The 13928-nt window shown below is 27.1% G+C and overlaps 2 protein-coding genes across 11 annotated transcripts in view; one reads left to right on the forward strand and one right to left on the reverse strand.

Moving 5' to 3' along the window:
* LOC129801797 (protein rogdi) overlaps nt 1-13928 on the forward strand; it is a 163976-nt gene that overhangs the window by 71558 nt on the left and 78490 nt on the right. The window lies entirely within an intron of this gene.
* Nucleotides 394-13928, reverse strand: part of LOC129801790 (RNA-binding protein Musashi homolog Rbp6) — a 179569-nt gene continuing 166034 nt past the window's right edge. For 5 of the 10 annotated variants that reach the window (XM_055847117.1, XM_055847118.1, XM_055847114.1 and 2 more), the window contains one exon: nt 394-13775. In XM_055847117.1, coding sequence (XP_055703092.1) covers nt 13734-13775 — 42 coding nt within the window. In that variant the 3' untranslated portion in view covers nt 394-13733. Of the gene's footprint in view, nt 13797-13928 lie in introns of all 10 variants that reach the window. The other 5 variants (XM_055847116.1, XM_055847115.1, XM_055847113.1 and 2 more) reach the window with 1 other exon arrangement.

Consider the following 13928-nt stretch of genomic DNA (forward strand, 5'->3'; position numbering starts at 1 on the left):
AAATAATTTTACTGTTGCTAGAGTCTAATGTCAGAAAAATTGTTGATAAATCTAAAACAGAGATAAGGTTATTTGGATTATCCAGTTCAAATCCTAAATAAAACAAAGACAATTCTTCATAGGGTTCTTTATTTCTTGTTTCATTTTATGTACATTGTACAATTATTTTATGTATACATCCATCACACATTCATAATAATATTTCTTGTATTTCTTTAAAATTTTATTTAATTGTTTTATAATTTCTCCTTTCATTTTTAAATTATTTTAAGATTATACTTTCCACAATATACCACCGACTCGGTGTCTCTTCCATTCTTATACGAGATTAAATTTTTCTTTAGTAAATATTCATAATGATCTTTTTTTCTTTATGATTAAAAAGTCCTAAAATAAAGAAATTGTATTCGTGAGTGGCGAGTTTCATTTTTTTTAATTCTTGGATTTTTTTTTTAAATTTTTAAATCTCTGCAAAATTTCCTCCCATTTATCTTCAAAATGTGTTTATGTTTTTTTCTAGTGATTTTGTTTTGTGTTTTCTTTTATTTCCTTACTTGTTAAGGGTATTCTGTCATCTTTAAACATTGGGTGTAAAAAGCGCCCTTGGTGAAAATGTTTTTTTTTTAATTTAGAGTAAATAAATCTACGTTAGAATGATTAAATTATTTCCTTAATACGTATATCATATTTCATTCTTCTTCTTTTTTCTTTATCAAAAAAGTGTAGATAAAATTTGGTGAGCTTGTGTAATGAATGGATAGGTGACACTTTCATATTCTTTTTTTTTTATACTTTTGTATTTATGAAAAATGGCGGGAAATGGAAGGATAATTTGAGGTTGAGTTTTTTTTTCAAAGTGGTTTATTTTCTATTTACTCTCACTTACTATTGGGGTATCTTTCCCAATTTTATCCTCCTGTCTTTTGCTGTTAAAGTCACTCTCATAATGCTCTAAAGTTTATTGATTCATTTGTTTTTTTTTTTTTTTAGAATGAGAAGTGGTGTAAAAAAGTTTTTGATTAGAAATTTGAATAAACCGAAAAAGGTTTTTTGAAAGGTTTTATTTTTGTTGTTGTAGTTTTTTTTCTATTTACTTTCAGTTGAATCTTTGTGTTATTCCAAGATTTCTCTTGTTTTATTGTTTGTGTATAAATTACATCAGTATTTTTGTCTTTTTTTGTTTATTCAATATATTTTTTTCTATTTTTTTTTAATATATCTTCTTAAATATGTTTTTACCTTTTCGTATCTGTCACTTTTTCGTCTATTACAGTGATTTTCATTTCATTTTTTTTTAAATAATTGTTTTACACTGCAAGAGTTCTGTTTCCATCTTCATTTTAACATGTATTAATTAGTATAATTGTCTTAAAATTTAAATATCCTTTAAATTTATTTTTCACCACGGGTTTTTATTTCATTTTCTTTAATAATTGAATAAGAATCAATGTCAATGTTTTTTTTGTTCATTTTTAATTTATTTTTTACCTTCTTTTTTTTTCTTTCAATATAGTTCAATAATAATAGATATATTTTCTTACTAATTCATAAATATAGTGTTTATTCTTAATTTCTTCTTTCATCTTCTCCCTCCTTCGTCTTAATAATATTGTTAAATACCTTTCAAAGCTTTTCATGTACAGTTAATATAATGTAATTAATCTTTATTTATTCTTTTTTTTTCCTTTAAATATATAATAATTTAATATATAATGTAATGTATATATAGAAAAATTTGTGTGGTTATTGCTTTTACTTTCTTTCATTTTTCTTCTCTTCTTCCTCATCTATAATGTAAATCTTATAAATGTGTGTTTTTTATTTCATAATTTCTTTTATTTCTTCATTATAACAACATTTTGTTTTCTCCTGCAAATTTTTTTCTTATTCTCTTGTCAGTTACCAAATGCTCAAATATCAATGAGTTTTATTTCTCAAATTATTTATTTATAAAAAAAAAAACTTTTTTTTTCACTGTTAGTTTTGACCTTTGACTCAGGAAATTATTGCGCTTTGAGTCACTTTTTTGCTAATTTATTGGGTAATTTTTTAAATCGTGGTTTTATTCGTAGTCCATGAATTTTTAGGGGAAGTTTGAGTACATTTGGAAAACATCTTTTACAAAAATGTTTTTTTTTCTAATAACCTGTAATGAATTATTCCTCAGTTTTTTTTTTTATTTTTATAAAAATCATTAATTTATAAATAGCTTTTCTGCTCATAATTTTAACATGATGATGGTAATAATTTTTCTTTTATTTTCAGGAGAAGAATAAATAGGAGAAATATTTTAATACTTTCCTTTGTCTTTTCAATTTTCTTTTTAATAAATCCGTCATAGAACTTTACGAAAACAGAGTGTAGTTTTTGTGTTTTTTATGTTTCCCTTTCCTAAATCTTCTTTTCATTTTTTTTTATTTCTTATTTCATGTAGATAATCATTTTTTTTATAATTATTACGTGTGCAAGTTAAGTTTAATTTATTAATCTTCGTCACTTTTTTCTCCTTTTACTTTTTTTTTTAAATTTACTTTACGCACATAGGTTTGGGTGGGTGGGTTTAAGGAAAAGTATGATTAAATTAATAAAGAGTCATTGTGTTTTTATTATTATTAGTTATTTGTTTAATAGAATTTTTCTTCATTGATTAATTTTCTCATTTTTTGTTTTGCAATTTACGAGTTCACTGGGGTAAGTTTGCTCTGTCTTCACGTCTGAAGACGGGATGAGTAAATTTAAATAACGAAATATTAAATAACTATACACATAAATATAACTGCATATAGTACAATTATTATTTAAAGTATACATTAAATGTATTAATTAGACAACTGTGCCAATAGAGGACCAGTGGTATCTTGTTAGTAGTGTATATCGGTGTTCACTGAGAGAAAGTTGTCACACTTATTTTGTTTACTAACTCGGATATAGCCTATTTGAGTTTTGCTTTTTTTCAACCACCACTGAGAGAAATCCGAGAAAGTTAAAATAACATTCCGGGAATGTTTATTTTACCCTGAAGTATTGAACCCAAATTGGTGTAAATATTACGCTTTATAGGTGTATTAGGGGTTAAAGTTACCCTTTTTTCACGTTGATTTCACCCTCAAAAGGTGTAAAATTAACATTAAAAAATGTTGATATATTTTTACATCTAAAAAGTGTTAAAGTTATGAGGAAAAAAGTTAATCGCACCCTCTTTTTTTCTCAGTGCATGGTTGAGCATCATCCTTTGTTTGCGCAACGTAAACTGGTTCGTCATTTCTTAGTTATTAGATAGGTATCGTACACCTCGTCTAACTTAACTGTCTTAACTATTCTAATTTTTCAACTGAAAACTTTTTTGAAAAATATTTTTTTTTTAAATTTAAGATCGTATATTCATGGTTTTGATCTATTGTATGGAAAAAGCTGATTGTAACTGCTTGTTGTTCACAAATTTGAGATCTTTGGGAATAATCTATACTGCTTTAGTCTGAAATCCGTGTTACGGATATGGGCGAGAAATGATGAACCAACTCTTTACAAATAAAGAGAAATTTCACATCGTTTGAAAGCTCATTCGCGAACCATGCCTACAACCATGTCTCTACCAATTTGTAAGAATTAAATGGGACTCTAATTTTCTGGTCAAAAACTTGTTGGTAGTACGTGAGTGCTTTTTAATTAATTATTTTTATATTGATTTGCAGTAGTTAAATGGTTCAGTCACTGAGAGAAATCCGAAAAAGTTAAAATAACATTCCGGAAATGTTAATTTTACCCTGCAGTATTGATCCGAAAACGGTGTAAATATTACTCTTTTTAGGTGTATTATAGGTTAAAGTTACCCTTCTTTCATGTTGATTTTACCTATAAAAGGTGTAAAATTAACATTAAAAAATGTTGATATATTTTTATACCCAAAAAGTGTTAAAGTAATGACGAAAAAAAGTTAATCGCTGCCTCTTTTTTTTCTTTGTGATGGCAAATTCTCCTACGTAATCCTTGAAGCTATGACAATACTTTCCCTCAATCCCACTTTTAAATTATACAACCACTAAATTCACTGGTTCTCCAAATTTTTCATCTTTTTAGTTACATAGTACCATTTCACTTCTTCTTCTTCCCGATTTTAAATAGTTTGTTTTTTTGGTTTTTAAAATTTATTTACACAGTATGTATTAACGTGTGAGTGACATCACAAAATTTTCTTCATTCGTTTCTCTTTTTTTTCTTATTTTGACTGAATACGAAAAAAATCTTAAAGTCTATTTTAAAAGAGTTTTTTTTTCTTTTCATTCCATTCTTTTGCGGGAAAAGGATATCTTAAGGGATGGTTGAAAATACGTTCTGTTTTATTCAGAATTGTTCGCTTCTTTTTGAGTTTTTTTCTTGCTTTTTTTTTTGGAGGGAAAATAGGGAAATATAAAGGGGTTTTGGACAGGATGGAGAGGTGAGGAAAGGTGGCCTAAACAATGGAGGAAAAGAAGTCGTATTTGTGGAGCACAATGGAGAGGCCGGGGTGGGTGCTTTTCCGTCATTTTGAGGGTGAAGTTGTCCCTACTTTCTTCCGCTTTTCCACCCATTTTCATCGACTCATTGTGCTTTTGATTGAAGGACCATTTTATTGCATTATTTGCTGATTTTTCCGACGTACTTTTCGTGTGCTTTTCTCATACGCTTTTAATCGATTTTTTTTAACTTCCATTTTGTCGCTCACGTTTAAATGTGTTTTTTTCTTGTCATAATTTCATCTTTTCACCAACATCTTGTGTTTTTTTTAGTAATATAGTATAAGGCCCATGACACGGAGATATTAATAATTTATAATAAGTACATATTTTTCTTTACTTCTTCTACCATCATTCACTAAAATCAGGGTTGATTTTCAATATTCAAATAAGACATTATCTCTTTTTTTTTCATTTAAAGAAGTTTTTTTTCTCATTTTCTTTTCATCCACTATCAAATACGAATGTAAATTTAATATTGTCGAGATTTTTTTTAATGTTACATATTTTCTTGTTCACTTTATGTTTAAAGTGTGTGTAATTCAATAAATACACCATATTCTTTGTTGTTATACTTCATCTTTTAAATATATACATGCAACTTCAGTTAATTTTTTCCATAATAATTCTCACTATCAAAAAATAGACCATGTTTTTATCATTAAATTCACATGTGGGAATTTCTTTTACTTTTTTAATGAACTGTTCTTTTTTTTTTGTTTTCAATCGGTGTGTATTTCTGTTTTAGGTTTTTTTTGCATTAGAAAAGAAAATTTAAAGAATAGTTGTGAGAAAAAAGAATTTCCCTCCTCGGATTTTATTTCTTTCATCAAATTTATCTAAAAATGGATACAGTTTTTTTTGGTTTCTTCTTGTGATGATAGATCTATTTTTTTCCCTTTGAAGTGGTAAGAGGTTGTTGTAGGGGAAAACAGATTTTTGGCCAATTTTCCTGCCATTAAGAATTCATTTTTTAATTATACCTCAAACGAGGCTGAATTGGTTGACTTGTTTCGGTGTATTTCTATTAAAGCTGCATCCCTTGAAAGCGTCTCAAAGATTAAGCTCTGTCTAATTATTCCCTTTGTGAATTGAGTCTCACGTAGTGTCACCGATGTTGAAAATTAGTGTGAATGGAAAAAAGTGAAGAAAAATGTCCAATGGAGAGGAAAAATTGCGCCAAAATCTCTCTTTATCTTCCTCAGGCCACTTCATTTGTTATGGTAACAAAAGAGTTTTTTTATTGATTTAAATTCTATTTCAGATAAAAAATATGCTTTAATTAAAATGAATGAAGTATCTGAATTAATTTCCTGATATTGACATCTTACTTAAAAATTTGCGTATACATAAAAGTGACAGCTGTCAATTTTCATCAACTTTCAAATACCAGGTAAAAAGAATCTTTTTTATCTGAAAAAGCATTTAATACCGTTGATTTATCAGACGTGAATTTTCTAATTACTCAAAATGAAATTTTTTATGGTAAACAAATTGAAGAAAGTATTAATTTAACAAGGATACATTGTAGCCTCAACAAAATGCATTGCTATATTGATCGATTTTGATGGAAAAAGATCAACTGATAATATTTTATTTACACATTTACACATATTAAGATATGTTTGATCATACTTTATCTTTTAATTATATTATTCCATTAATAGTTTTTTTTTCTTTTAAATATGAAAGTTGTACCTAATGTACCAATATAACCTTACAAAGAAGTTTCACGTGATGTTAAGGCCGGGATTTATTCATATTAATAATTTTTTACCATTCTTTTTAAAATGTGTTTTCCTTATTGTTTTACATTATATTAGTATTTTCTAGGTCTATAAATACTTCCTCTGGTGAAATATTTTCAGATTTTTTTTCTTTTAATATTCTCTCTTATAATAAGACAACATAGGTGAAAAGGGATAAAAAGAAGTCTAAAGTTATGGAGGGGATTAAAGGAAAATTTAATAACTAAAAGGGATTATATTTTAAAAAAGTTTTAAGTAGTAAATACTATGTTAAACTTTTAATGTATCATTTTTTACCTTTTCTTTAATGTTATCAATAAATTGACATTGGAGCGATTTCATTGCATTTCAAGAATTTTCATCGATATTTACTTGATATTTGCTTTGTTTTTGGTACAAATAATTCATATCAAATTCTTTAGTGTGAATGTTTTCTTTTATCTAACAAAGATAAACAAACTTTTTTTTTTGGCATAATCTGTTTCAACAACTTCCTGTCATCATCTTGCATTTTGTGTGAAAAAAGTGAAATAAATGAATGATATTAAAGTCTCGAATTCATCATTATTTTTCATCATATTACTTTGTCACTAAATTTTACCCTGTATTTAGTTCATTTTTTAAACTTCATTTTCTTTGACCTTTTAAATATTTATTTTGATTAATAATTTAAAAAAAATCAATAGGGAAAATACTGTTTTTTTTTTTTAATTACAAAGCCTCGTGTTTGAATTTAAAACCGAGCTCAAATGTGTGAGTATTGAAAGCTAAAAGAAAATTTTCGGTGTTATTTACATTTTAATGTGGAATTTGGTTTTTCAAGTTGCATCTATTTCCTTTTGCGCTTTTTTTTTAAAACTTTTTTGGTTTTCAGCCAAATCGGACAAATAACCGTAGAATCACTTGCTTGTCCAATTTTTTTCCCTTGGATTTATTGACTATCTAAAGAGACACAAATTTAACATTATATTAGAGACAAATTGATAAATTTTGTCAAAGTTATTTCTTTTTGATTGGTTCAAAAATGTCCAATAAATTTAACCTACGGGAAATAAAATTTTAATGCGAAATTTTTCAATTGGATAATTTAAATAGGAGACAAAGAAACATTTAAAACCTAATTTTTTGATTTATCAATAATTTGATTATTATCTAAAAAGTTTTTCATTTTTCTTTTGTATAATCCTTTCATTTCAAAGAAGTTCCATAGATTCTGAGGAAGTTTTTTCTTTCTTTGTCTTTCGAAGTTTTGAGTTTGGTGATTGTGAACGGGAATTGGGAGAGGGATAGAGGGGAATTAACTTTTTTCGTTTTTTATTTTTTTTTTTATTTTCAATTTAAATATTTCAACATTGAAATGTGATTTTCATTCTTTTTTTTTGTGACGAAAAAAGTGACTTTTTTTATAGTTTTTCCTTTAAAACTTTTCTTTTTTTTGGGATTATGTACAAATTGTCTGTATATTTGCCAATATACACACAAAAAACCTTTATTTATACAGAATTTATTTTACATTATCCAATTTGTTTAATTGACCTATTTAAATTGATTTTTTACTCTTGTCAAAAATACTTTTTTTGACTTCCACATTTCAAGAGCATTTCTTCAATCTTTATTTATCTTGTGAGTAAAAATCGTTTACATGTTTTTTTTTCATCCTACGTATTGACTCTTGTTTCTTTTCACTTTTAATATATGATATAATTTCATTTCAATAAAAATTATGAGAATATAGAGCGGCTTTTCTATTATAGTTTTTTTTTGTGAAATATTGTCAGTTGAGGTGGCGTTTTTAGAGACTTGGAAATTCAAATAATTAAAGTCATTTGAAATTTTTATTGAAATTTTCTTATCAGGAAATGAAATTTCCGGGAAATACAATTGTGTTTATTGATCGGATTTATGGGAAAAAACATTTTTGGTTAGTAAACTAAAAAATTTAGTAAGTAAATATAATTCAAAATGGTCAGGAAAAAATTAAAGTGATTCACAACTTTTTTGTAAATAATATTTCACAATATACAAATTTTACTGATCATTTTTAACAACAAAAAAAACTGCTCAATCTGCAGCAGCCTTTAATTATAATGTTATTATTATTTTGAAAAAAAAAAAACTAGCAAATTAAAGAGAGACAAATAACGCCACCCCAAAAACAAATTAGAGAAAGGTGATTTCGTTTTCTTGTGGTTATTCTACACTCAACTATCCCGCATGTAGTTTCAACACTGCATCTTTACGCATGTTTATTAAACCGAAAAGACCTCTTTGTTCAGACTAATGTATTAGGGATATAAAATGCAACAGTTAAGATCCATATGGACCTTTTGAAATATCTAATTTTTTCATGAATAAATTAAAGTTTAAAAATGTATAATAAGTATGATTTTAGTGCTTTCCAATTTACATTTTGTCTTTGAACTGTTTTTTTTTTTTACAGGGTGAAACATCAAAACACGGCGCAATTTTTTCGATTCATTTTAGCCCGGGAATCAATTTTTTTTAAAGCACTATTTGCTACAAACTATGACACTTAACTTCCATTTTCTTGCCCATTCCTAACATTTTATTTTTCTCCTACCTCACCCTGATGCTAAAATTGTTATTATACTTTTATGCAAATTGAATAATTATTTAGTTTAAAATTGTTTTATTTATTTTGTATTGCTTCTTAAAATCAGTCTGTGCGAACTACACGCAAAAAAGATTAATATTTTTTTTTTCATACAAATTTCTTCCGTATGATGGCCATATTTTTCCAGCTGAATCTCCCCTGCTATATCTCAGCCGTTTTTCATCTTAGCTACTTCTTGTACTTCAAAGAATAAATTGCTAACATGTCCATCGAGGGTGATTGTTGAAATGTAAAAAAAAACTTTGGGGTAGAAGACACAAAAAAAAATCAATGACAAAGAGATTTTCTTTTGTGTGAAAAAGCGAAAATAATTTATAACGTTTGAGGATGTGGAGAATTTTTGTTGTTGTATTTTCTTTGCCATCTTCACTGTCTCATTTGACAAAATACCCACAAAATGAGCTTTTTTAGACACTTGCCTTCTCTCACTATTAGCTCCCAATAAATTTATTTTGCGTCCAACTCCCAGAGAGACAGAGCTTTTTTTCTTCTTTTGAATTGCCTTCCACCGACAGAAAATGATCCTTCTCATTTTTCTGCTTATACGTTCATTCGCCTTAGAACGTAAAATCCACTCATAGAGCTTTAGTGAAGGTTTGGAAAATATTCGCTGATGAAAGACATACAAACTCTTCTGTTAGACTATTTAAAGTTTGTTATATAAAATTGTAAGTTTGACGAATATAACATAGAACATAGTTCTATTTTATTATTTGATTCCCATTCTTTGTTCTGCCTTGGACATAACTTTTCAACCACTGCAATTCAATTATTTCTTTCTATCTGACAATTCATGGCGATTGAAAGTTTTAGCTTTGAAAGTCAATAATTAAAGTGGACTTATTAAAAAATTATACTGAAAAATTCTGAAAAGACAGAAAAAAACTGTATAGAACAGATCGATTTTGTCTTTCTATCAAAAGAATTTTAGTGATATCGATTGAGTCTATTTTCAAAAAAAAGCAAAATAATAAATTTTTAATTTTTTTGCATTTCATGTAAATGAAGTTGAAAGGCAAAAAAATTTATTGAGAGCTTTTTTTTGATTTTCCTACCTAAAAATCGTATGATTTGTTTTTTTTATGAAAAAGTTTGTGGATCCGGGGAAAGCATGCGAAGCAAGTGCGGATTATAAACACATTAGAGATCAATTTTCCTACAAATGGAATTGTTTTTTTTTCTAAACTGTTTTTTTTTCTTCATCATTTGTCCTTAAACTTACGGGATTTCCCTTCTTATCTTATAAAATAACCATTTTTGTTGTCTTCTCGAAATATTTAAAGCTGTTTTTCTTCCACGTGAATAAAGACAATTATTCTTTTCTTTAAATGTCTGTAATGGTATTGTATATAATATAAAAGGTTTTTTTTATGTATTTCCTTTATCTTGACTACTATCATAATTCTTTTTTTTTAGTATCTTGTGTGTGTTTTTTTCCTCATTCTTTTTACCTTATTAATATTTTACCTTCACCCTCAACTTTATGTCTCCGTTACATTTAATTAGAAACGTTTTATTGCAAAAATTTCATCTCTATCCTAAAATTTTATATACTTTTTTTTTACTTTTTGGGTGTGTGGTTTCCTTCCTTTTTGTTTTATATTAATTAGGTTCAATATATAATTTTCTCCTTTTTTTTTAATTCAAAGCTTTTTCTTCTCATCAAAAGTCATTCTGAACGGCTTATTGTGTCGGTATTCTTATCTTTTAATGTTTTAAAAAAGAAAAAGCTTTAGTCAAAATCTCACGCTGAGTGTGAAAAGTCTGATGGCTTTTGAGAAATAAAATTAAGCGCGAGAATTTGACACAAAGTCACAAGAAAAAAAAATTAAAATTCGCACGTTCTTTATATAAATTTGGTTTTTAAACGATAAAAGTGAAGATTTCAATTTTATAAAATATCTTTCATTAATATACTCTTCTTTCTTTAAATATTATCATAAACATTAGAACCATGTAAGATTTTTCTTCATTCATATTTTTTTTTCACTTCATAATTAATTTTATTTTGTTTTATTCACTATGACCATTAAAATTGTATCAATATAGATTGAATTGTGTGTTTAATATATATTTGATTAAAAAGTATTGATTGAGAATCACACTCAAATGAATATTTCTCAATTTATTTCTTTATCTTTTTTAAATATTTCTTTTTCATTCAATATTGTCGCATTTTAGTGGATAAAAAACCTTTGGTAATTTTAATCTTTTTGAATGAATAATTTTTTTTTCTTCAAAAGAAGGAAAGAAGTCGTCTTTTTTAAAGAAATATATTATGACGAATTAGACATGAAATAATTCGATTTTTCAGTCCACTGAAAGGCATAAAGAAAAATGTAACTTAAAATTCGTAACTTGCATTGCAGACAACAAGAAAACGTGTCTTTTTAAGCCAATTTATAGGTTTTTTCCTTAATTTTTTTTAGAAAAAAAAGTTTTTTGATAAAAACAAAAAAACAACATCAATTGCTTTCATTTCTTCACACTTAATGTTTTCGTTATTTTTCACTTTTTTTTCTTTTTACTTTCATCTTAACAATAACAAATACATTTTTTATTCCTTTAATAACTAGGAGGAGCACTTTTGTCTCCAAATTGTTCGCCACCTCGCTCACTCTCCCACAAAATAAATTGCATGACCTTGATTTCACAATGGATCTCTTTTTTTAAAAACTACTTAAAACTTCTAAAATGTTTCTCAAATTGTTCTTGTGAAAATGTAAAAAAGTTGGTACGTTTTTTCTTTCCATTATTTCTGTAAGAGAAAATTATTAGAGTCTCTTATTGCTTCAAATTTTATATACCACTATTTTAGTGAACTGAAAGAATTCTTTTTTTTTAGGCGCCATTCTCTCTACAATTGTTACGCTCCAAAAAGGAAGGGATATTTGAAGGTCATTCATAAGACTTTTTTCAAGGTGTCTCGCTGTTTTCTACACATTTTTCACCATTTTTGTGGAATTTTAGAGATCTGTTGAAGAGTAATTTCTTGAGACGCTTCAGGTGTGTTTTACAGTAAGAAAGTAAAACCAGTTCAAATAAATAACCATTATATAGGATAAATCTCAAAATTTATTTATCCAACACAAAAAAAACAAACTAAATTTATGACAAATAGAAAGTAAAATTTCTTAAGACCGCAGTACTAATTAGTCCACCTGGCACATTGTATAATTTCAGTGAATTACGCCAGCGTAAATCATTTTGCTTTTTGTTTTAAAAATTCCTTTTACTTTTGCCAAATTTTCATGCCTCCATTTTGTTGAATTTTGTCCAACCATATACACATAAATTTAGAAGAAAAGGTTTTCCAATGATCATAAATATCATTATTAAAAAAAATAAACCATATAAAATTAAATTATAATTTAAAATCAAATGAAATGAAAATTTATTTATTGAAACAGATTTACTCCTTACTGTTTGTCAAATGTCATAAAATCTTTCAAGGGGATTTGCATTCCAGAAAATCACTTTTCAGCAGTTCAAAAAAATCCACGTCATTTATAAATTTTAAATTTATCTATAGAGAGTGTTTTATTCATTCTCTTTAATCCTTAAAAATTATGAAATAAAATATCTAATTAATGTGGATTTCTTCTTAAGACGTAATTTTCTTTAAACTTTTTTTTTTCTCTTTAATGAAGTGGTAGTTTGTATGAGTGCGCATAAGAGAATAAGACCAAGTGTTTCATGTTTTGGCTTATTTTTATCAAAATATACCTTTTTACCTATAAATAGTTGTAATATACTGCCTATCAATTGTAATGCCTCAAGTAGCTCCTAACTCTTTAAACAAAATCCTTACATTCAATATTTTTGTCCTTTTCTGCAGCTTAATTCAGCTTTCCTTTATTCTGTGTACCATATCCCTTACATTATATACAATTTTGGGAAAATTTTAAATAAAGGCCTTGCAGGGTTACATCCCGAAGGAGTCTTAATTGAGGCTTATGCGTAGTCCCTTTCAGGGACTTATCGAATTCGAACAATTCAGGGGGTTTCTAAACTTATCCCAGAAGGGTCGAAGCTGTCTTGAAAATTGCATACAGTATATCAATGTATTCCCAAATGGAAGGTTGCAGTACAGGGACTATCCGTTTTTTTTTTATAGCTCGAGGAGTGATATAAAAATAAGATTTGTGTCGTGCTATCACGTGAATTGTGAGGATTTTATCAATGACTAACTTATATTACGATGATCTTTGCAATTATACAAAGATTTCCATGTGTTTCTCCCAATGTTTTCATTTCTTTTTTTTCCCATTATTTAGTTAATAATAAGTAATGTATATGAATATTACAATTAATTACTTAATTTTCATTTTCATTGTTCTCCGTCCACGGATTTTTTTCTCTTTTTATTTCATATTTCAATATATATTTTAATTATTACTTTTTTTCTTTAAATATTTAATTTATTACTTCATCTCAATATTTCTTGTTCTTTTTCTCTGTTTTCATGGGATTCTTGTATTAATTTAATTTTTTTTTTAAACTTTTGTGTTTTACTTTAGTAAATTTGTGTAAGTTGTTTGAACAAATACTGTTTCACCTTTTTTTCTTCACTTGAAAAAAAATCCCTCGTCACATCTCTCGTACATCAAATAGTTTTATGTGGCTTTTTATTTTAATTTCTTTTATTTCTTCAGCTACTCTCTAAAGTTCGACACAGTCGCGCGAAGTTTATCCATCGTCTTTTACTACATTTTTTTTGTTTTTTTTTTTAATTTTAGACACTTTGTGTTCTTCTGGTAAAATTGCTCACCCTACAGCCACTCGTCTTTTGTCTCGTGTTTGTGTGTATTTCTCGCGATAGAGATCTTAAGAAGAAAAATTTGCTCTAGGACTTATTTAGTGGTAGCCATTGGTAAAAGCGGCTGGAATAAGAGGTCCCTGCAACATTCGAGAGTAGAGCTTTTAATGGGGGTTAAAAGTCACCATCAGAGGGGCTATAAATCACCAGACAACTGGCGTAAGAGCCACTGAAGCTCATAAGAAACTTCAAGGGGACACAAAATGAGCATTTTTGTGCGTAATAAGAAGTAC

This window comes from Phlebotomus papatasi, chromosome 2, assembly GCF_024763615.1.
Source record: "Phlebotomus papatasi isolate M1 chromosome 2, Ppap_2.1, whole genome shotgun sequence".
Classification (NCBI taxonomy): Eukaryota; Metazoa; Arthropoda; class Insecta; order Diptera; family Psychodidae; genus Phlebotomus; species Phlebotomus papatasi.